Source organism: Astatotilapia calliptera, chromosome 23 (genome assembly GCF_964374335.1).
Source record: "Astatotilapia calliptera chromosome 23, fAstCal68.1, whole genome shotgun sequence".
Taxonomy (NCBI): Eukaryota; Metazoa; Chordata; class Actinopteri; order Cichliformes; family Cichlidae; genus Astatotilapia; species Astatotilapia calliptera.
The window spans coordinates 1741790-1766051 of NC_137443.1; the positions used below are offsets into that span (position 1 = coordinate 1741790).

The window sequence follows — 24262 nt, forward strand, 5'->3', positions numbered from 1 at the left end:
ATTGGTATAACAAATAATAATTATACAAATCAGTACAAAATGTAAAAGAGATAAAAAGCAGAAAAGAGAAGGAAACAAAATAAAGCAGTGCCTTTACTAAAGCATAAAACTGGAGTTAATTAGTTAAATTGACTTTTTTTAATTACAGTTTTTTTTTTAAATATGATCTGTTTGTTGAAATTTAAAATAAGACCAGATCCAAAAAACTATATGTAGGGCATTAAGTTTGTGTGGGGCAAAGGAGAACATAAATATGTTAACATAAATATAAACATCCACAACTTACAATAGTAAGTTGTGGATGTCACTAGATTGTCAATTAGCATGTAAAGGTTAAATATATTATATTTCTAGCACTATTGCTAAAGTTTGTTCGCGTGTTCTCATGCCACAGCTCACGCATTCTCTGTTATGACACTATTATCTCAGCAGTTTCAGGTTGGGTTTATCATTACACTGGCATACAGTTTTGAGCCATACCTGAATAGTGTTTAAGACACAGATATACGGTGTCATTTAGCGCTATAATAATAATAATAATAATAATAATAATAATAATAATAATAATAATAATAATAATAATGAGAAGAAGAAGGATTATTTTTAATCTCAGCGGGGGGGGTTAGTGCGCATGCGTGTAGCGATTGAGTGGAGAAGTTATGAAAATCTATATATATTAACAAGGATATCATATATATATAGAAATTATACACTGACCGCAGACTTTACATGGCGCACACGGAGTTCCTCGCTGAAAGCTCCCTGTTTGTAACCGTTTCGTGTCTTTCCGATCCAGTTCCGGTATGTGACCGTTAGCAGCAGTCGAGGGGGGGAACTATCTTGAGTTTCGGTGTCACCGCTCCGCTGCTGTTTGTCAGGACACTGTACTGTACCGGAGATGCCAAGATGGCTGCAAGCAACTATTTCGGCTTCACACATGGTGCCGGTCCGCAGTACAGGTAATTCATGTGACGTGGGTTGGTGTCAGCGAGCGCGTTGAGCCGCAGGTGTCAGCTGCCGAGGTGTATCGGCGGAGACACGGTCACCCGTGGGGTTTCGCTGCGTGGCAGCGCAGGGATACACGGCTAGCTTGACCCGCTTGGTTCGGTTAGCTAACATTAGCTGGCCGAGATCGCAGGCCAGCGCTTGCAGCTTGACATTAGGTGAACCACAGCGCTATACAGCTGCACCAGTTGGTTCGATGCTTCAACACTTTCTGTGCTGTAACATAATTAAACGGGGTCAGTAGAAAGAAGTGTTTTAGCCGGGTAACGAAACCGAGCTGGCTGCAGCTGTGACGGGTTAGATTTTGGCCGGCGTTTAGGATTAAAGAGGGCCAACTCTGATCTGACACCACTGACGGTCTTGTATCCCCAAACGTCATTCTCTGACTTCTCTGACATGCAGCCATACAGAGCAAAGAGGCCCTCGGAAAAGCAGCAGCAGCATTTGCATAATTTGGCTAAGTTTGCCTGCCTAATTTAGCCTTTGAATTTGACAGGTAATCAATTAGTGATGTGATGGAGCCATCATCCTGCGGTTAGTGAACTGTGAAGGTTTTCATGCCTTGTCTGTTGTGCTGCATTAAGCCAACAAACCTGACAAACCGGACTGCTTTCCTCTGCGGCCTCTTTGTGCCTTTTATACCTGTATTAAAATTCACCCCTGTCATTCTCTGCCACCAGCACTGATAAAATATGCAGTATTTAACCTTATGCTGCACACCACATCTGTGCTGATAAACTGGTTATAGGCAGGAGTTACCAGTTCACTATGCTCTTCATCACGTCAGGGCAGTGATCCAAACATCTACAGCACACTCACAGGCCGAGAGGAGTCTCCGAATATTTTGACCTGGATTTAGGGCAGCAGTGTCGTGCCCGACTAAAGACACCGAGTTGGGTTCCCAATCATTTTTGGGGAAATCTGTGGGAGCACATGGTGTGATGTTCTTTAAAGTTTTCTCTAAATTTCTGGCAGAAGTCGGTTGATTCAGACCATTTGACGTGCAGACATTTTTTTAAAGTTTCACTAAATAAACTGAGCTTGCAGCAGTTTTCTTTTGGCTGTGTTGAAACCTGTTTGAAGGGCTGTCAGGAATTCCTCTGTCAAGAAACACACAGAGCTTTTGTTTTGTACTTTTAATTAAAATCGTGCTATAGATTTACACGTGTGCTCTTTTGTGACCTTACGAGCTGGACCAAATCCTGCTCTTCACAGATTTTAATCTGGCCCACCCGTTACTTTAGCTGCTTCATAATTTAGGTCGTAGCTGTGTGTCGTGAACCTTGCACCCATGCGAGACTAAATAGACAGGCGTGCTTCCACAGCTTGTGCAATCTAACAAGCTGACTAACAGCTGAATCTTTGCAGAGCCCACGGCGTGACCCTCCACACATTTGTGCTTGTGTGTGGTTTCAGTGCCAGCCCCGAAACAAACAAATGAAAGGCTGGGACTTTCTTACTTCCCAAGTCCTGGGAAGTTTTTTACACTTCTTTGTGCGTTCCCTCACAGTCATTCCGGTAGTTTCTGCAATCTCCCTCCAGGAGTTTGTTGACATCCCTATGTCCCTATGTCGAGTCCCTATGTTGCGACTATGATTACTATTCCTTATACTAAGGTGTTAATTGATATTCTCTCACTGATAAATAAAACAAACTGCAGTGAAACGTAGCTGGAGATGCACAGGAGAAATTGGCCATTGTTTGCACAGCATGTAGCTACATTTCCAGGGAAGTGCAGGTCGGGTTTGAGTGGAGCTTTGACTGCAGCGAAAGCAAAGTTTCCACTGACGTGGGAGATGGACTGTTTGCACAGAGAGTGCTGTGTATCTGTTTGCTGTATTTTCAAAGAATATAATTCACATGGCTGGTTTGAAGTTTGAACCCCAAACAAACAAAGATAAGGCGTGACAGACGGATGCGTGCAGCTGCAGCGCTGTGAGTCTTTTCCTAAACTAGTCGCATCGTTTGGAGCAGGAAAGGCTGGCTGTACTTTAGTGTACATCCAGTTTCTGTACTGCACAGTTAATCCGCCTCATGAATGTTTTTGCGTTATATGAAACCTTCTCCACAGGCTGCATAAGACTTGCAGACAAATCTGCAGAACAACATTAAAAATTCATTACTTTGCCTGGATTTATTTATAACATAAAAATATCAGTGAACTGTATAAATATGTCACTGTTGCTCAGGTCCTCTGTGTGACCATTAGTGACAATGAATGTGACACCTCTGCCTTTAAGGCATCATTTAATTTAAGCCCACTAATGTTCTCGTCCAGACTGACACTGAAGGCTGTCAGCTGGAGTCACTGATGTCATTGCCTATAATTACTGTGCCTTCAAAAACATGCAAACATGCTGAGCAGCCATGCATGTATTTTAAAGTGATTGGTAATGATACAGATTCAAGATTCTTTATTTGCCACATTCATAGTTATAGGAGTACAACATGCAGTGAAGTGGATCCTGACGCGCTCCTCGACTGTGCAAAAGGAGAGAAGGACATTATATACATTTAGTGAATATATACAGGAGGACATTATGTGCAGTAAGTAAATGAATTATGTACATTAAATGAATTAAATAAATAATTTTAAAAAATCTGGAAATTTACATTTGAAAATCTGAAAAATGTACATTGTGCAAGTGGGTGTTAAAGTGTCTAGAAGAGTCAGGCTGGGGTGTGTTAGAGGAGTAAGTGCTGTCTCAGTCACTTATGGATGCTGAGGGGGGGTGGGGGGCATGTTCTGGTTTAGGACCTGGATGGCTTGAGGATAGAAGCTCCTCCGGATGGCGCAGAACCTTCTGCCTGTTGCCGGGATGGGACGGGTCCTTCAATAGCTGAGCTGCTGTAGTTCAGCATCTCCTGATGTAGGTGTCCTGAAGGGAGGGGAGAGCAGTCCTGCAGCAGTGTGCCGTACGGGTCACTCTCTGAAGAGCTTTTTGGTTCCCAAACCAGGATGCGATGCTCTGTGTGAGGATGCTCTCCACAGCACTTGCATAGAAAGTCCTGAGGATCACTGGAGAGATCCTGAACTTCCTCAGTTGTCGGAGGTGGTACAGGCACTGCCGAGCCTTTTTGGACTGGACCTGATGAGATAAGAGCTAAGAATCAATATCCATCCATCTTCATCCGCTTTATCCGAGGCCGAGTGGCGGGGGCAGCAGCCTAAGCAAAGAGGCCCAGACCTCCCTCTCCCCAGCCACCTCCTCCAGCTTATCCGGGGGAACACCAAGGCGTTCCCAGGCCAGCCGAGAGATATAATCTCTCCAGCGTGTCCTGGGTCTGCCCCGAGTCCTCCTCCCGGTGGGACATGCCCGAAAACCAACCCCAGGAGGCACCCAGGAGGCATCCTTGTCAGATGCCCGAACCACCTCAGCTGGCTCCTTTTGATGTGGAGCAGCAGCGGCTCTACTCTGAGCCCCTCCCGGATGGCCGAACTTCTCACCCTATCTCTAAGGGAGAGGCCAGCCACCCTTCGGAGGAAGCTCATTTCTGCCGCTTGTATCCGCGATCTCGTTCTTTCGGTCACTACCCACAGCTCGTGGCCATAGGTGAGGGTAGGGACGTAGATCGACCGGTAAATTGAGAGCTTCGCTTTTACACTCAGCTCCCTCTTCACCACGACTTAATATCCATATGATGTCATAATACTAGAATCTGACCAATATTGGATTTTTAGTTACTAATATTTGATTTAAAAAGCTAAAATTGTCTTTTTTTTCTTTCTTTTTTTGAGGTGCACAGTAATAAACAGATTTTCATTAACAAGCACTTGTTTACTCTCTCTGTCGCTTCTCAGTCAGCTTCTTGTTTGTGGCCTCTCCAGATTCAGCAGAACAGCTGCACAGTGCCCTCTGGTGGACCAGCTGTGCAATGTCAGCACTCATAACAAGGTTGAAGGGTGTTTCCCCGGCTCCTCTTTTCTCATTTTCTAAAACACGATGCAGACATTGCAGCTCGGTCTACAGGGATGCATCACAATATCTGTGTTACTGCAAGAGAAACAATGAGCTAAAAAGGCAAAATGAATAAATAAATCATGAATTACATATTTATTCACCGCACTGGTTTCAGTGAGGGTGTGTATCATTATTCTTTGCTTTTCGTCAGGTGGCTTTTGAGTCTGTTAGCGCTCGGATTAGTTTGTTCACTGTAATCATCAATGAGAAGTATTCTGTAGTTACTTCTTAACTGTGTTTGATTATCATCTTTATTTCTGCTGTAATAAACGTTTCGGTTTAAATTCATCTCAGCGTTGTTGGTGCTGCACAGCGTGCTGACTCCAAAAACAAAAATGCAGTTTAGCATTTAAGCGGTGCCAAACGCAGTGAGGTGCATGCTTATGCATACATGTAAAGTAAACTGAGTAAAATTATCACCACTGTGGTCGTGACCGTGCTTTTTGCATATTATTAATGAGTCCTGCTGTTTCTTGGCTGCAGTTTAAATAACTAAGATAAGTGATAGCGGTTTCCTTTTTGCACCGGATGTTAGTGACTCACCTCTGTGGTCTGTGCTTCAGCTAACAAGGATATTTTGGACTGAATACTTGGTTTGTCACGTTCCTGTGGTAAATACCTGACAGCGTGGGTGTGACAAGATATGTCAGAATGTTTTGAGTCATTTAAATGTCGCGTCTTCCTTTCTTCCCTCTCCCGTCCTGCAGTACCCAGCCTCCACCAGCTTACTCCCATCCCTCCACAGCGAGTTACAGCGTCCAGCAGGCTCCGGCTGTGGCTCACGCTGTGACCGCCTCATACTCTCCAGCTCCGGTCCAGGCCGCCCGGCCTGTGGTCTCGGCCCCTTACCCGGCCTACCAAAGCCACCAGGCGCCCCCGGACTACACCTACAGACAGCCCGATCCCCCGCAGCCAACCACTACCCCACAGACGTACCAGGTATACTCAGACACGGTCAGTTTCTTTGCGCTTCTCTTATGATTTCTGCTCTTCTGTTTCATTTTGCATGCCGGATTTTTGCAAAGCAGGTTTTGTTTTGAGGAATTTTAGAATTCAGATGATTTAACCTGAGAGAGAATCTGTGCACGATTAAATTGTCTGCATTGCTCAAGTTTTAATATGTGTGGGTTGGATGCTCTCTTGTGAACACCAGCAGGACAACTACAATTACGGGCGTCCTGCTGCAGTGACTACCTATGACAATAAACAGTACTACCAGACGAGTATAGCAACGGCTCAAAGGACGCCTACAGAGAGTTACTACCAGACTGGTGAGTCTTTTTCATTCCCAGTGTCCAAACAGTGTAAAATGAGTTGATTTCTGCTTCTTATGGACAATAATATTAGGTTGGTGCATGTAAACCAGCTGATTTCATTTTAAACCATCTTTGCCTTCCCTGCAGGGAACCTGTGATTATTTTTCTTTGCTATGATTTCTCACTTTTTCAACTCTATTCATCGTCTGGGAGAACTTTTCATGACACATAGCCTGTTACGTTCTCCACGATTAAAAAGGTTCAGCGTGGAAGTTTAACCTCATTTGGTTTCAGTGAATAAAGAAACAAAGATCTGTGAATAAAAGAAAAGACTGACTGGTACAGGAAGTTGACCAGTGTGGTCATTTTTTTTAATATAGCATGTTGTCTCCAAGAAACACGAGTCAGGCTGTGATCTAACGTAGCTCTTGATGCCCTTGTTACAGTTTTCCTTTTAAATAAGACGTCGATATCAGTCACAGTTTCTCAGTTTGGAAGAAATATAGTCCAGCAGCTGAGCGAGTTCTGCTTCTTCTTTGGTTCGATTTTCGGTGCAGCGGCTCGATTGGGAGCAGCGTCCTGTGACTCATCAGTGATACTTTAGTCTAGAAATGTCACGAGCCTTTAGACTTTTGATGACTGCTGGATGCTGCTGTGGTGGTGCAGCTGTTATTGATCGTATGAACAGCATCTTCGGATCCCTACAAGCTGTTTTTCCTTCTATAAATGTCCTTCAAAACCAGATAGCAGCTTTCGATGGCTCACATACATCCCCTGAGCTCCTTCGAGTTGCCGATAACATCGGCAGCTTTATTGTCTTTATTTTGTTCCTGGAAATCATTGAAGCAGAAATGTATTGATTGACTCTTTGTGAGCGTGGCACAGAGATGAAACGCCGGATGTGATGCAGAACAATGCCTTATGCCCGATAAGTGCCTAAAACGTCTGCACTGTTCTCTGTGTGCACGTCTCTGCCACTCATTTGTTAGTGAAATGAAGATCCTGCCTGCTCTGCCAGAAACTCTCTTGAACACGAACTCTATGACTCATATCCTTCAGCTCTCTCTGTCCTTCCTCTCCACCTGTGCTGCTGCTCCTCTGTTTTCCTTCACCCCTCAATTCTGTCGCATTTTTCTGTATCAGTAGGAGTGAAGAATGCTTACAGTCCAGCCACCTCCACTGTGTACAACCAGCCGCCTCCCCCCCAGAGGCAGGTGACAGCACTGAAACCCCTCGCCCCCTCCAGCTCTGTGTCTACCAGCTACAACATCTACCCAGTGTCCACGAGCGTCCAGCAGCCTCTAACGCCAGTTTCGTCGTACACGCTCGGCTCCTCGTTCAGCTCCAGCGTCGCAGCCACCTCCTACTCAGGTGACGTCAACATCGGTTTATAGACGCGCTTTAAAGCTGCTAACATTTCAGCCAACTTGTTGTTATGTCTTTTTATGTGTTTTTGTTACAGGTAGAACTGAACAACGATAAGCTATCGGCTAAAGCTAGAAAACCTGTTTAATTAGCTGCACGTTTAACTGTGACTGCACACAGGCTCGTGCTAATTCGTGCTGAGTTACATACAATCTGATATTACTCATCAAAGCTGAAGCTCAGACATGTTGGATGTGGAAAACAAGAAGCGAGGTAGAAGCTAATGTAGCTGACAGGGAAACACGGTAAATGTTACACAGATTATTCAAATGAAAGCAAACTCAGACTAAATGATTTTACAGTGAATAAATTTTTGCCTTTCATTGGTGGATGATGTGTTACATCACTGACATCTGTAAAGCTGAAGCTCAGATGTGAAAGCAGAGTGGATGAAACTGAATGCAGCTTATTTCCTGAATGACTGCTGACTGTTTGACCCATATCCTGCTTGCTTTCGTGTCCCTCTCTCTGCTCTCTCACCCCTCAGGCATTAGCTACTCTGGTTATGATTCAGTCGGCTACACCTCGGCATCCACCCCCACCTATTATCAGCCGCCCCAGCAGACTCTGTCCCAGCCGCAGCCGCAGCCGTCACAGCAACCTCAGCAGCCGCAGCAGCCGCAGCAGCCGCAGGCCCCCGTTCAGCCGCCACCCAAGCAGCTGACCAGCTCGTCCTGGAGTAACTCGGGCAGCAACATGGTGACCGCTCCGACTGGAAACGCCTACAAAAAGCCCACGTTTCACCAGAGCAAGCTGCAGAAGCCCAAAGGGCCTCCCAAGCAGCCGCAGCTTCATTACTGTGACATTTGCAAGATCAGCTGTGCAGGCCCTCAGGTAGGCCATCAGAAATGAGGAAAACATGTTTAATTTTGTGTTTCTGAAGCTTCCCTGATGTGTTTTCAGTATTTTCGACACGTTATCTGCGGCGGCCGCACGGCTCTATTAGATGAGTTATTGCTGCTGTTGTCGTGACTATTTTGCTGCCTTCTTATAAAGGACCTTGAAGCTAGTAACAGATGTCCTCCTGCTACTCTGGAAGTCTGCAGTGAGCTGGAGCGCCAGTAGGGCCAGTAGAGAATATGTTCCTGTCCCAGTGTTCAAGCTTACGGAGGCTGCTGAGCAGTGAAGTTGTGTAGTAGTAACACAGCGCCAAATAGGAGCACCTTATTACCGTATTTCCCGGACTACAAAGCGCACCTGAATATTAGCCGCACAAGCTAAAATCAGGGGAAAATCCTGTTTTGTACATACATTAGCCGCACCTGACTAAAAGCCGCAGGTGTTTCAATGTTGACTTATCATATGTAAGAGAATATGCACAAAGCGAATCAGGAAAGAGATGGCTGTTTGGAGACACACCCCTTTTATTAATATTTTGAAAAACAAGTTATGGGTACATATTTGCATAACTTTTTAGGTATATGTACAAGTAGCGGTAATTACAAGTACGAAACATGTACTGTGCTTCATAAATGAGTAACAAATGTAGTACATAACAATAACCTGCAGCACACCAGAAAAATAGATTCAGACTACCTTTTAGGCTCAGGTGCAGCGACACGGCTTTAACAAGAAGAAAAGTCAGTCATTCACCATCTTTCTCTTCTTCCTGCCACTAAAACCACCAAAGTCCTCTCCTCCAGTGTCAGAAACGAACAGGCTCAGGATGGCTTCGTCATCCACTCTCAGCTTCTCTCCTTCGTTGTCACTTTCAAAACCAAACAAATCCTCGTTGTCAGAGTCGAACACCCTCAGAAGGGCCGTGGCGGTGTCCTCCTCTCCATCATGCAGCAGTCCAGCCCTTCGAAACCCGTTGGTGATCGTGGATGTTTTCACACTTTTCCACGCTGTCAGAATCCACCGGTGGAGTTGGGCATAACTTGCTTTTCGCAAGTTTATTGCCGCTCGTCATCCACGCCTCCCGCTGAACGCGTAGCGCTACTTTGAAGTTTGTTTTTCGCGCTACTTCGTACGGCACTACGTTGCCTGGCGGATGGACATGTGACCAACATACCACTCTTGAACCCCGATCCTTCCGCCAGGCAACGTAGTGCCGTACAACAGCGGAACAAACAAAACAAATCGTCTTACGATATCACAAAAATCATGGACAATCCATAGAAAAGCCGCACCTGACTAAAAGCTTCAAGGCTTGTGCAAAAAGTAGCGGCTTATAGCCCGACAATTACGGTAATTCTAATTTATATAATGCCTTGTATTAAATCACTAAAATACAAGCAAAAAAAGACGTTAGAATATTAGCGTTTGCTTCAAAGGTGTATATCAATGAAAGCGTCCATGACTGTTTTAGATGCTTCGTGTTGTTGACTGGCTTCATCTTTATTTACTGCATTAGACGTACCGGGAGCATCTGGAGGGCCAGAAGCACAAGAAAAAGGAAGCAGCCCTAAAGTCTGGAGGGCAGACGGGGCCCAGCAACGGCCCCAGAGGGGTCCAGACGCAGTTACGCTGTGAGTTATGTGACGTCTCCTGCACAGGAGTGGATGCTTATGCTGCTCATATCCGTGGGTCCAAACATCAGAAGGTACGCATCCCTGTGGGGCTTTTCTCCCCATCTTTCTGTCTGTCCATATTTGCTGTTATTAAAGGAATAAAATAAGCAGCTGACATGCTTTCAGTAGTGATCGTGACTGTGGCGTACACATGTGATGTTCCACTTGACCTGCCAAGTCCTGGAACAAAACCTCCCAGAGGGATTTGGGGTGGGATTAAGTATCAGCAGCCTTAAATGGGTCTGTCTCCTTGTGTCTGTCTTTGTCGACCTCGGAAAGGTGGTGAAACTTCACACCAAGCTGGGGAAACCTATACCTTCCACTGAGCCAGTGTTAGTGAATTCTACTCCAGTTGTCACAACCACGACAGCCGGGAAGCCTTCAGTCCCCTCCTCCTCCTCCTCCTTGTCCTCCTCCACTTCTGCATCGACCACTGCAACTCCTGCTGCAGCTCCCAAACCGGTGGCTGCAAACAGCACGGCTAAAACAGCAACACCAGTCAAGAAGCCCCCGCCTTCCAGAATAACTGTCATTTGTAAGTTTGTTCAGCTGTTATAAAATGTTGGATCTTTAATATTCAGTGTTCACTAATTCAGATGAACAGTGCACACTTACCTTAAGAATGATAATAATAACAACCATAATAAAAATAATTCAAAGGAAAAACATTTGCTTTAGCAGGTTTGTCTGGTTTAAATCTATATTTATGTTTTGGGTGATTTCACAGATGATCTAAGTAGCGCCTCTTCATCGACAGCATATCTGATCCATCTTTATTACTTTAACACCCCAGCACAGGACCAACGAGCTCTACAGGAAATACGTTAAGACCGACAGAATAAAACAAAACAGTAAAAAATAAAACTAGTCAACGAGCTAACCGTGCTAACGCGTTGACGCCGTGCAGCCCCACGCATGGGGCGATCCGCGCTAACTCGCTAACGGAGATTTGCCGCTTTAATGCAGTTATGGTGTTAACGTCATTTTAACGAGATTAACGCTGACGGCATTAAATAAAACACATAATACATAAAAATTAAAACAGCGCTTTATTTACAAATAAGATAAAATCAACTAAAATAAAACTAGAACTAAAAACCAACATCGCACCAGGAGCCATAGGTCAGGGTGGTCTCCTCTCTGCAGGCAGATCGTACCAGCGTAAACAAAATAAACTGAAATGCAATTTCACACTGAACACGTTTGCAGTGCAGCTGCAACTGTAGTGTTTAGTTTCTATAAATCAGTAAAATGAAGTGCAGTCTATTCATGCAGCTGTGGGGACTATTTGTTTTAAGCAACTTGACTTAGACGGCGCACAGCGCTGCGCACATGACAAAGGCACGCTATGCAAACAATACGATGACTAGAACCTGTAAAAATAAACGATGAGAATAAAAACGATAAGATGAGGAAGATTTAACAGCTCTTTAACGGTTTGCAGAGAAATGTCACCTGCAAGGACAGAAAAGGATAATTCTGTGTTCTCTTTGTGGTTGCGTTAAATTAGTTCACATTGAACGATGTTTAGTGTTTATTAGTCAGTCGTGTATCTCTCCATAGCCGTTTCATTTAACGCTTGCTTCTTGGATATCCTTTCTTAGTAATTCCTGTAGTTGTGAAACTGTTGTTAAACTTGGGGATCAAACTGGAAGTAGAAGAGCTGCGTCTTCCATTAAACGAGCCTCGAGTATGCCTTCAGCGACCTCCTGAAAGTGTTAACATTTGCCCTGCTTCACAGCCAATAAGCCAGCCAGCACTGCCGCTGCAGCTGCAGCAACAGCAGCGGCGCCGGTGGTGGTGGCTGCAGCCAAGGTCGAGGAGCCTGCGCAGCCGTCAGTCCAGAAGATGGAACCGCAGAGCGAGGATGAGGATGGAGACAGAGCTGGAGGCCAGGGAGACATCCAGCCAGTGGGACACGACTATGTAGAAGAGGTAGGCGGCAAAAGGGTTTGATGGCAGTCCAGTGACGGACGGCAGCTGTGAAATGCTGAGGTTATATTTACCAGCTTTATCCTGCCGGCAGTTTCCAGTCATCATGGGACACAGCAGCATTCGGGTTAACCAAGAGATCTCTAATATTAGTGAAGGTGATTGTTGTAGCAGTTATCAGGACTGACATGGAGCCTAATTGTGACAACATTACACGTCATTTCCCGTTGTTATGAGCTGCATTTATAAAGGTTTCATTACTGTTTCAAACTCATGCCAGTTCTCTTCGTTTTCAGGTTCGTAATGATGATGGAAAAGTGATTCGATTCCACTGTAAACTGTGCGAGTGCAGCTTCAATGACCCCAACGCGAAAGACATGCACCTGAAGGGAAGAAGGCACAGGCTGCAATACAAGGTAGAAATAAAGAGCATTGCTGAGCCAAAGCTGCATATTCTGGAACAGAGTTTGACAATCCTCACTGAAACCATGTGTCTGTTGTGAAGTAATAGCACACGCTTAAATGACAGTTTAGCTGTGATTCCCAACCAGCTCCGCTGAGATATGCCAGGGAATTTTCTTTATGGATGTTTTTGAGCACCAAATATGATGTGATGGATTCCGACTGAGCGAGACTGTAATCTAATCTTGTCAGCCACAAAGTAGCATACCCTGCTGTCTCTGCTATTATAACGGACCGTCGTTTACAAAGTGGACATGGGGTGGTGCTAAAGAGAGAGCGCTGAGGTATGAAATCAAATGAGGATCATTTTCAAATGTATTTGTATGAAATCTGGTTCTAAGCGGAGTCGTTCCATCTCAGCTGTCCAGAACCAAACGGAGGTTTAAGTCCGTTATGGAAACTTGAAATGGAAAGAAAAACGCTGTCGGGTAATCTGTGAAGAGACAGAGTAGAAGAGAACATGTTCATCACATGCTTTCTGTCCCTCTGTAGAAGAAAGTGAACCCGGAGCTTCCTGTGGAGATCAAACCCAGTAACCGGGCCAGGAAGCTGCAGGAGAGCAAGCTGAAGAAGCAGAAGCAGAAGGCGGTGCTGAAGCGGCAGAGAGATGACGAGCAGCGCTGGCACATGGAGATGAGGTCAGAGTCAGACGTTAGCCTGGGGGGGGCACGCGTACAGGTAAAACCAAAGAGGATGTGCCAAATTTGAGTAGCTGACTGGCAGATTTGCATGAATGCGTGGAAAAATGTAATTTTTTCATCTTATTTTTACACTCGTATTAAGTTTCTGATATCACTGACCCCCAGAGAAACGTTACAGTGAAATCAGACTTTTTCAGATTTCATCGTTTCACCCGATTAAAAAGTTCCCTGTTCACATTCTCAGGTTCACTTCAGCTGAATCTTAGGCGATGCTCTAGATTTTGGTGCAGGACTTTTTATAAGTCTGATGTATTATTAATGGCAGACAGAGCGTGCGCCTCTGTCCGCTGGAAAAAATTATTCTTGACGAATGGCATTCGAATCCTTTCCTCCTCCTGCAGGCGATATGAGGAGGACTTGTACTGGAGGAGAGTGGAGGAGGAGCAGATGTACTGGGGGGAGCAGAGACGCAGGATGGCACCTCCACCTCTGATGAGCCGCCCCGGGATGCCAGTGCCCCCTCTACTGGTGAGCATTGAAACAGCATCTTTGTTGTTCATCTGTTACCTGGAAAAACAACAACAACAAGAAAAACAAGATCTGATTCCACTTCCTCCTCCCGTCTCGCTTCAGTCTTGTGTGCGTCGTCCTGACTCGCTCGACGACCGCCACATCATGGCCAAGCACTCCACTATTTACCCAGTGGAAGAGGAGCTGCAGGCTGTTCAGAGGATCGTCTCCCACTCGGAGAGAGCCCTGAAACTGGTGTCAGACTCTCTGCTGGAGAAGGAAGCACTGACTGATGATGGTGCTGCTGAAGGAGGAGATGAAAAAGGGTAAAAACCTGGCAGATAATTCCCATTTATCCAGCATGTGATTTTTATTTATTTATTTTACGTGCTGCGTGTTTCTAATAGTTCCCAAAGCAGAAGAACAGAAACAAATCAAAGCCTGTGTCTGTGTGTCTGCCTGGCAGGACCGAGAGCCCGGCCCGGCTGCTGAAAGGCGTGATGAGGGTGGGAATCCTGGCCAAAGGCTTGCTGCTTCGCGGAGACAGAAATGTGGAGCTCATCCTGCTGACTGCAAAGAAACCCACCATCTCGTTACTGAAGAGCATCGCCAAGCAGCTGCCAAAGGAGCTGGCGGTAAGCAAATCTCACAAAAGACACGCTTTAGGCAACGGTTTCATCTTTCTGTGATGCGTGGGACTTTGATCCTGAGTTATTTTGACAGTTACTGTATGTGGGATTAAAAAGCAGAACAGAAATATTTCGATATGCAGTCGAGTTATCAGGCGCTGTGGATATTTTATTGTTTGTCATCACTGACTTATGACTTTAGTCATAAGGCCTGGACCCTGAGGTTTCACGGTTGTGCAAGAAAAAGACAGAAAACCGGAAGTTTTCACTTGTAATAGTTTTTGTTATACAAGAGGAAACGAGGTTTTAGCAACTCGAATACCAATCCCACTGCAGCTCATCAGGTACAGAGCAGGTGACTGTATGCACGTGTCCCCCAGAGCCAGAAAAAAGAGCAGTTTGTCATCCACACGTACAGTCGTGATAAGAGGAAAGTACACCCGGGCCGCGGTTATACTTGTCAGGACGTAATAAAAATCCTCGTGTCCTTAGAGGGATGAGCAACAAAGCGTGTCGTAGTGCATTGCGTGTTCGTCTGTTTAACAAAAATGAAATTAAAATGCAGAAGCAGAGTGTGGAAACATGTAGGACACCCTATGATTCAATCATTTCTGTATGACTGTCAGTCCTTTACGTCATTGTAGAGGCATTTTGGTTCACTCGTCTTTCCAGCATCGCTTCACCTCATTGAGGTTTGTGCACAGCTCTCTTAAGGCTAACGTCTGTGCACCTTCTCTTGTCGGTCATTCTGCTCTTTGGGTCACTGTCCTGTTGCACGACTCCAATATTTGGGCAAGCTTTGGCGGTCAGGCAGACGGCGCCAATCCAACACAGCCGACCGAGGTGCGGTCCAGTTAAAAGACTGTAATAAAATACAAAAAGACATCTTAACCAAGAAGGAAAGTAACAGTACCGTAAACAATATTAACACCCACACTCTCAGTTTGGGGACAGCAAGGAGGGACAGGACAGCTGATCTGAGAAACCTTTGTGGGGACGTATATCTGCCCTCATGGTTTCCTGGGTGCTGTGGCTGCGAAACAAGCCCAAATCATCAGCTGCGTTTAACAGCTGGTTTGAGGGGCTTTCGCTGATACGTTTGGTTTTCATCAAACACGGTGCTGTGCATTGTGGTCAAACGCCTCTGAGATAATTCGTTCCAAGTCATGTGGTTTCCTCAGACGCAGCGTTGCAAAAAGATTTTAGAGATAAGAGTCTCCTGGCAACCTGCACTCAGTCTTCTTATAATTATACTGACACAGACTTTAACATTTCACAAGCTGACTCAAGCCCGTAGAGTCTTGACGTATGAATGTATTCGAGCTCCTGGGAGGACTGTGATGACGCGTATGAATGCTTCATACTTGGCTAATTATTGTGAAAGCAGCGAGGGTGGAGTAAGATTTCCACGCACAGCTTCTGCATTTGGATAAATGTTTTGTTAAATAAATACTGACACTGAGTAATATGTGATGTCATTCTGAGATTGTGTTTAAATTAAGACCTAATGACCAGATTAAGTCCTGATAAGTGAAGCTGTATAAGCTAAAGAAAGTGTGCTTTTATTTTTAACGTGACTGCACGAAATTAAAAACGTCTTTGCAGCAAGAATTTAACGAATGTCGCGTTAAAGAGTAAAGCTTTCAATTCGTTCAATTTCAGAGACACAACTTTGTGGCGATACTGTGTGATTTGTGGCTTTGGGGGAGGTCCTTTCATGTTCACGGCCGAGCTGCCAGAGGCCGAGCGGGAAGACCAGTGTGCATTTTTAAATTGTTGCTGCTTTCAGAGTAACGTTCGCAAGACAGAGGAAACGAGGTTGCGATGTGTTGTAATTATTCACCATTTCTTCCTCCTGCTGTAGCTGCCACGAGTGTTTGACTGCAGGTGCTTTTCACTGATCTTTAGACTTACTGCCTGGTTATGACACCTGAACCCTACAGAGTGAGATGGGACTTTTCTTCCTTAGCAGCCCCTTTCTTTTAATAAGCATTATGGCTACAAAGTTACTGTCGATGAACAGCTTTTGAGCTAAATAAGGGAACTAAATTGTCTTGAAGGGGACAAAAAAGAAAGAAAGAAGTCGAGTTAAAATATTTCAGTCCGTCCCTGTATTACTGCCAAACAAGGCTATTCATTGTCCCTACGCCACTTCTCCTCTGTAGTGAGTAATCCCAAGTGTCCTTTTAACCGGCAGACTTTTTCTGAAGATCAGTATGAGGTGCAGGCTCACCCCGAGGAGGCGAACATCGTGATATTTTCAAGCAAGGAGCCCAAAATGCAGGTGACCATATCTCTCACCTCGCCGCTGATGAGGGAGGACCCTGCTGCTGAGAAGGACAAGCAGGCAGGAGGAAAAGCGGCTGAGAAAGGTTAGAGAAGCCAAAGCTTTCAGTACCAGACGACCAAATGTTGGCTATGTGTGTAATACACTTATATATAGAGACCCCGCCCCCTCCCTTTCCACCCAATAGCAGCCTGAATTTTTAGGCTTAAAAATTACACAAGAATTCATGTGGGACTTTTAACTAAGCCCACAGTCGAGATTTCTCCTTTTTTCTGTCTTTTCTCAGCCCCTGAAATAAGAATTAAATCACGCATTCATTTGTCCCACGCCTTTCATTTCCCCATTTTTTTATTTTTTATTTTTGCAGCTGCAATAGTCCCCAACTTCTTTATTTCTTTTCCACAACATGGGAACCAAAAGCCGGGCTCTCCGACCTTTCTGTGCCACTGAGCTGTGTGTTTATCCTGTGAACACATGCTCAGATAAAACCTTCAGGGAGCTGTCCAGATAATGCCCAAGGATGGAAACGGTTCAAATAAACGTTTACAAAAAGCCTCACGTATACACACCGGTGCAGTTCTGCTTCTCTCGCCGTCTTTGCGACGATACCACTGAGGGGATTTTGAGGTCCAGCGACTTCCCGTTCCCTCGCGTCTCATCCTTGCATCATCGTGTGGCATTATCGATGATACGGTGCTGGAGTGTCCTTTCGCCGCCTCACAATGATCGAGGAATTTTAAGCTGACATTAGCGAAGCGTTGCATTTATTTCCCCCCACAAAACAACAAAGTTGTCTAAGATCATTGTGTTGCAAACACTCCTCCACCCGCTCCAGTAAATGTCAGCATTGCAATGTGTTTTTTCACATTTGGAAAACATGTTAGAGATGTTTTCTGTGGCCGCTGTCTTTTGTTTTTTTGTTTGGGTTTGTTGATCAGTGCATCCGATTCTGTATCAGCAGACCTGGGCAAGCCGAAGGCTCGTCTGAAGCCACACTGGAGTACACATACCACTGAGAAGTTCACCCACTTTTATGAAGCTTCTCAGAGGAGGATCGCCCTCCTGTTCACTGACACTGAGCTCCCACTCTGAGAGCTGTGATAAATGTGGGTCTGTCTTTCGAGGTGGTATGCGAGTGTAGACTTCAAAATAAAAGTTGCTTGCTTTATGTTCTGCATTTGCCCTGTGAGAAAGCTAATCTCCTTTGTTGTTGCTACAGTTCTAGTGAACATGGAAGTGTGGAAAGCCCCAGTATTACTTCATTACAGCCATCAGTAACCTCATCTGGAGTGCTCTGGAGAAGACCACCATGTGTCATTTTTAGATGGCTAGTCTTAAAAATGTCCTCAAAATTTCTCCACCTTTTTTGTCCTTTTTCTTTCTTCACGATCTAAATCCACCACAGACACAGGCTCCGTCACTCCACAACTAATTACGTTCATCTTCTTGTTTTTGTTGTTGTTGTTGTTTGCTTATTGACGTTGATATTGTCCTAAAATATGAAGTGAAGTGACAGTCCTTACTTTTGTCCCTATGGCTGCTTGATTACTTAGCTATAAAGACAATTAGGACAGATTAAAGGAAACCAAGCAGTGCGGAACCAAAGTTGAGACATTTGTTACAGAATGATAAACTTTCCAAACTAAAGTTTGAGTTAAAAAGTTCAAAAAGATATAATCAGACACTTTTTTTTAGTAACTTTTTGTTAGTCATCCAACGTCAAAGGCAAACAGGGGAAATCCAGCAGTCACAGCTCCGAGTCCATCATGGAAAACTTCTAAAAGTCTGGTGATCACTGGTGGGAGTGTGCTGCACTTTGACTGGATTTTGCTGTTTTTCACTTTGTGCCAGTTTCTCTCACTTCCTCAGTTTGGAAGATTGTTAATACTTATTAATATTACTGAATAATAAGACCGCTGTCTGATCAGGACTCGAAGAAAGACACAGATTTGTGTTTAAATATTTTCTTTTTCTTGTAATTGTAGCGAGACAGAATTACACTCACTGGCCACTTCATTAGGTACACCTTTTCTGCTGCTCAACGATACAAATATCTAATTAGCCAATCATATTTAGAAACTCAAGAACGGGGAAGACAGGTGACTTAAGTGACTTTTGAACAGGAAATGGTTTTACTGGTTTGGGCATTTCACAAAGTGTTGATCTGCTGGGATTCAGCAGTTCTCTGGGTTCTCAGAGAAATGGCCAGACTGCCTCGAGCTAACAGGAAGCCAACGCTAAATTTAAAAAAACAAACGAAAACCAAAACACGGTGTGCAGAAGAGCACCTCTCAGTGCACATTACGCCCCCACCCCATTAGGCTGGTGGTGTAATGGGGTAGGGGATATTTTGTGGGCGCGCTTTGATTGCTGCTTTCAGCAGAACATGACAGCGAGTGCATGGTACTCAAATAACCTCCATAACCATCAGATTGCAGTAGAAGTAGGGCACCTTGAGGATGTGGTGCAAAGGGAGCCACCTCGTAAATGTGCACCTGATAATCTGCAGCAACTGTAGCAATGTTTCCAGCACATTAGTCAATCTATGCTATGAAGAGTCGCGGCTGAGCAAAAGGGGTCCAGCGCAGTACTGCTGAGGTATACCTAATAAAGTGGCATGAGTGTATGTGCAGGGGGAGGAAAACCAGCTTCGGTGGGCTTTGTAGCATACAGGTTTTTTTAATTCTCCATGCCTCAAAGTCCACCAGAGTTTCACCAAAGACAGCAGCACTCGGACTGTGAGCGTACACAAGTCGGCATTAAACTGAGCGGGAATTAGTCGTCATGTAAAAAGCATCCTTTGGATTTCCTCCTGGTTTACACGTGCCTGTATTCTTATTCGATGCCTCCCTTCTCATTCATCTTTCCCCCTCATTCATTTTCTCATCCATCAACTTCAAACCAGAGAATTTAAGGACTGATGGAAATGTTTCTCCTTGTGAGGTACTCTCACTCTTACATCTCTGATCAGTGACTGTACGTCAAGAGATACAACACCTACACTTAGGTAGTGCAGTCAGTATGTGGGCTTTGCGCTGGTTTGGCTGTAAGTCATGAAGTCAGTACGTTATCTCCTACAGATGTGGCTGAGAAGGATCCTCCTGATCTCCTGAATAAGAAGAAATGCCTGGAATATCTAGCTGCTCTGCGCCATGCTAAATGGTTTCAGGTATGTGTGTGTGTACGTTCAGTTTCCCTTTAACTGTTCTGATAAGCTGTGCAGTTAAATGAAAGACACTTAAAGCAGCTTTTAGTGATTATGGCCGTGGTGAGTGTTTGAAATTAAGGCAGTTGGACTTATTTTTTGATTCGCGAAGAGATTTTCACGTGTCATCCGAGCGGCTCCCGAGCGGTCCCCTCTGAGAGTCGTTGATCCACAGTTAATCATGTGAGTCGTCACATGATGAGCCGGTGCATGAAACAAAGTCTGGGTCATTTCCGGTTGCGGCGGTCAAGGTGTGTGAGACGTTTCCCCACGCTGTTTGTAAGCTGCTGAGGTCACATGAGCGGAGCTACGAGCCGGGATTGAATCGCCTGTTTTTGTTTTCAAGCACGCGAGGCTGCCACCCAGGCTTTTCCCATGACATGCCGTTATCTCTGAGCTATGTTCATAAAGGTGCTGGTGAAACAGATTGTGAGATTTTGTTTCACCGGTGGTTTCTGGTAAGAGGAAGATGCTGCCAGCCCACTGGCTGCTCTCTCTGTGGTTTGTGCTGCTGTTTCGTTACTTCTCAGGTGCTTCACATCGCTCTGTGTTGTTCCTCTGCAGTGATAAGTGTTCTAGTTTCTGTTTCATCACAGGAGTAATTCTGTTTAATCAGATAACTTTACCATGATGAGACATTTTCTTGGTTTGACAGACTGTATCTTTGGGCAAAAGTCCCATCCTTCCTTTATCACAGCAGCTGTAGTTGCAGAAAGAAAAGAAAAACAAATGCAGGGTGCAGCGTCTGAGCACGCTCGGTGTCTGCGACAGATGAACAGGTACACTTGGTCCAGTATAAGAAGGGAAGGTGATTCTCTACAAACGGCTGCAAGAGGCTGTTGTTGCGATTCAGAGCTTTACCGAGATAACTGAACTGTAATGGAAGCATTCAGACGTACAATGCTCAGAAATTGCAGAAAACCCATAAGCCACACCTCAGACTCTGCAGGCCTCACTCAGCATGTGAGACGTTAACGTTCATGACCGTACAGTTAGAAAAAGTGTGGTACGGCTTGTTTCGAAAACATTTCTTCTCTGCAGAGAGAACACGAGCTTAGCTTTGCAGCGTTGCAGACCAGCGAACATCGAGATACGTTGCACCAAAAATTCCCACGCAGCAGACTTACAAAGTCATACAGAAAGCCACCACTTCTATTTATTGAAGCTAAATATGTTTCTACAATCTACTGAGTCATTGCTTTTAGTTTTTTTTGTTAAATAAGTGATGACTGTGCAATATGTCGCGTTGTTGTCCATCTCAGGTTGCATGTAAATAATTTAGAAGCTGATATTTTTATTATATCCTCAGACATCCTTTTGAACATGACTGCATAGGCTTTTTTGTCTGCTTTGTTTCTGGAGGCTCGTGCCAACGGTCTGCAGTCCTGTGTGATCATCATTCGGGTGTTGAGAGATTTATGTCAGCGGGTTCCCACCTGGGGGAAGATCCCCTGCTGGGTAAGTGGCTTCGTTTATCCTGTTTTTGCTTATTGATGAGGTTTTCTCTCTTTCATTTGTCTTGTTGTTTGTCTGCTTGGTCGATCTACGAAGGAACATTATGCAAAGCATGCTGAGCATTCATAACTCGGTCAGACTCGATTGGACTGTGTGGGAGGCGATAGTTTCAAATGTCCTAAGCTGGTGTTTAATGGACAGGCAGTACAACAGTATACACGTGACATGTGATGTCTTCTTCCATTTGACTGTTTCTTCTTCCAGGCGATGGAGCTGCTGGTGGAGAAGGTTATCAGCAGTGCCACAGGCCCACTTAGTCCAGGGGAGGCAATGCGCAGAGTCCTGGAGTGCATCTCCACCGGCATCCTGCTGCCAGGTCACACACACACACGCGCTAAGGAAAGCAGTCGATGAATGCCACGTGCAGAACTTAGTCGCATTTGCTTCCCTTTGAGCTGCTACAAAATAGCGATTAACTCTCTTTCTCCTCCCTTCACTCAGATGGACCAGGTCTGATGGACCCCTGTGAGAAGGAGCCAACAGATGCTTTGGAAAGCATGGAACTTCAAGCGAGAGAGGACGTCACTGCCAGTGCACAGGTACCCACACACAGCTGTACACCTGAGACCATCATAGGCACTAACAAGTAGGGATGGGAATTTAGCGAACCCGATTCCAATATTGATTCAGTCCCTTCTCGTTGTCTTATCGCTCCGCTTTGAGAGTCACCGTTGCTAAGCAACATATCAAAAAGACGTTGCGTTCATCATTCATGCAGATTAACACAAATCCCTGTCCTAATGAGGACACACGTGTGACCTTTGTCTTAGCATTTAGGTGGGAAAACGTAAAGCAAAAATAAGAACCAGCACAAAGACGCTTTAATGCGATCGCCATGGCGATTCTACTTTAGCAACACCAACAGGTAGAAGCTGAGCTGCAGCCCGGGGTCGGCGTTCGCTCAGCTTTTACTCTGGGTTCTTGGCTAGCTTAGCGTTAGCATGCCGTCTGTGCAGATGCTTGCAAAGAGCCAACGTTGTGTGTGTTAGCAGTACGATGCAGTTGTTTCTGTCCTGGGTTCAGTTTGCCATTGTGCTGTCGTCCCTTTGTGCAGTAAAAATAAAAGTAATGTCCATATTTTTCTCCTCTGATGCGTCTGAAATCGACTGATTGTAGCACAACTGGAACCAGTGAGCAGGATTCACAGGCAGGCAGGCTAATAAGTCCAAGGAAGTAGAGTACTGGATTCCCATTCCTGCTCAGACTTCTCATGTTCAACCCCACTGCCATAAAGAACATTCAGGAAGTTGTTCATAACATCCTCTGTAAAACTAATAACTTCTCGTTCTGTGACAGGTGAACACACCTGTGTTTCTCTATTATACCTTCATGCTTTCTTATTGTGCATATTATATATTAATGCAATTTGCACGACTCTCACACAGTATCAGTCTCACTTTTTAAACGTAATTTTTACTCAATTTTCTGTTTTATCACTGTTAATTATGTATAAGCATCTCTCATAGTATGAGGCTCTTAGTAAGCACTTTAACTTTGTCTATCTATCGATTGTATCCTCTCTGTTCCCAGCATGCTCTGCGGCTGCTTGCTTTCCGTCAGATCCACAAGGTCCTGGGCATGGAGTCCCTGCCAGCATCCAAGGCCAGCGCACGTAACCGCAAGCGTCGACGGGATGTCAGCGAGACGGGCGAAGGCGAGGGGGAAGGCAAAAAAGACAAGAAGGAAGAGGCGGCGAGTGCTTGACCTCTGCCTCCGGAGCAGAGGCATTTACTAGTTTAGAGACTGGTAGAATGTCACAACATTAAACGTTCTTTCTTTTCTCGAAAAACAATCTTAACACGCAGCTATACACGTACAAATATAACTTTGACTCTACATGTTACACATCTACCCTTAAACTGTGGGGGATGAAGCTTCGGAAGGAGGGAAGGGACTGACGATTGGTTGCAATTCCTTCTGATTTCAGTGTGCGGAGTGAATAAAGGGAGTAAACTCCTTTTTTTACACGCAGTATACGAACCACCACTAATTTGTGTGCCGTTGTGTTGTTTGCTATGATGTTAAAGCCTCCAGTGCAGTTTAAACATCAGCACCTTAAACTTTATTTGCAGCTTTTCTCCGTGAAGAAAAAGCTGGACGCTGCTGCTCTTCGGGCGAGTTCAGTTTTATCATCCCGACTCTTGAATTAACACTGGTGCAGAATACTTGCTGCTGAAACTGGTTTCTAAGATTGTGAAAAGTGGGCAGGAAGCTTTGAAACTGTGAGGGAGGTCAGATAAGAGTGAGCGAGCACAGTACATGAAGTGATCTTTACTTTGCTTAAGGGTAACACACAAAAAAAATCCCCCTGTTTCCAAATAAGTCTAAAATAACCGGCCCACCAAAGGTGGCTTTCTCTGGTGATAGTTAATCTGCCTCTGAAGGGAGAAATCTTCCTTGGTGCAGTTCAGTAGCATGCTGAGGGACTGAAGCACTGTATGCAGCCATAATTGTATAATTTAAATAATATTACCTAGTAATCTTTTTTCTTCCAGAGTATGGTTAGAAGAAGAGAGAAAATGAGACTGAATACTTACTGAAATGACTAAATCGTTATAGTCCTTTTGACTTTCTTCCTTGTGCCTGCCTCATGTTATGTATTACTGATTAAGAGGAACAATTATGGGTTTTGTCTGGTTTGAATCTTGATGAGCGGTATGTCACAGAGACAAAGGAGCCGACGTTTTACGCACCTCTGGCTCAGAGTTGATGCGCATTTTTAGTTTTATCTTCATTTACCAACAGCATCACAGTATGCTACTTGCTTATTTTATTTCCGAGGGATGCTGCGGTCTGTTTTTTGTATTGTTGAAACGGGAAGCGTGAACCTCTCTGTCCTATTATTTGAATGTCTTTGTAGTGTTGCCTAAAGTTGAGGGGAGATACTAAAAATAAAGAGGAAAAAAACACTCTTCGGGCT

The 24262-nt window shown here is 44.8% G+C and overlaps 1 protein-coding gene across 8 annotated transcripts; it reads left to right on the forward strand.

The window, feature by feature from the left end:
* The first annotated feature begins 800 nt into the window (after positions 1 to 800).
* On the forward strand, positions 801 to 24254 carry zfr2 (zinc finger RNA binding protein 2). 8 transcript variants are annotated; one of them, XM_026157864.2, is made up of 19 exons: positions 801 to 959; positions 5675 to 5921; positions 6121 to 6238; positions 7367 to 7594; positions 8136 to 8482; positions 10005 to 10193; positions 10441 to 10696; positions 11903 to 12096; positions 12390 to 12509; positions 13048 to 13193; positions 13598 to 13724; positions 13830 to 14032; positions 14173 to 14341; positions 16533 to 16707; positions 19703 to 19791; positions 21190 to 21285; positions 21547 to 21658; positions 21784 to 21881; positions 22873 to 24254. In XM_026157864.2, exons 1-19 carry the CDS (start codon positions 907 to 909, stop codon positions 23044 to 23046), a joined length of 3141 nt encoding a protein of 1046 aa, XP_026013649.1. In that variant the 5' UTR covers positions 801 to 906; the 3' UTR covers positions 23047 to 24254. The 8 variants fall into 8 exon arrangements, with proteins under 8 accessions (XP_026013649.1, XP_026013650.1, XP_026013651.1 ...); XM_026157865.2 differs by having other exon boundaries at positions 7370 to 7594; XM_026157866.2 differs by having other exon boundaries at positions 6124 to 6238.
* The last annotated feature ends 8 nt before the right edge of the window (positions 24255 to 24262 follow it).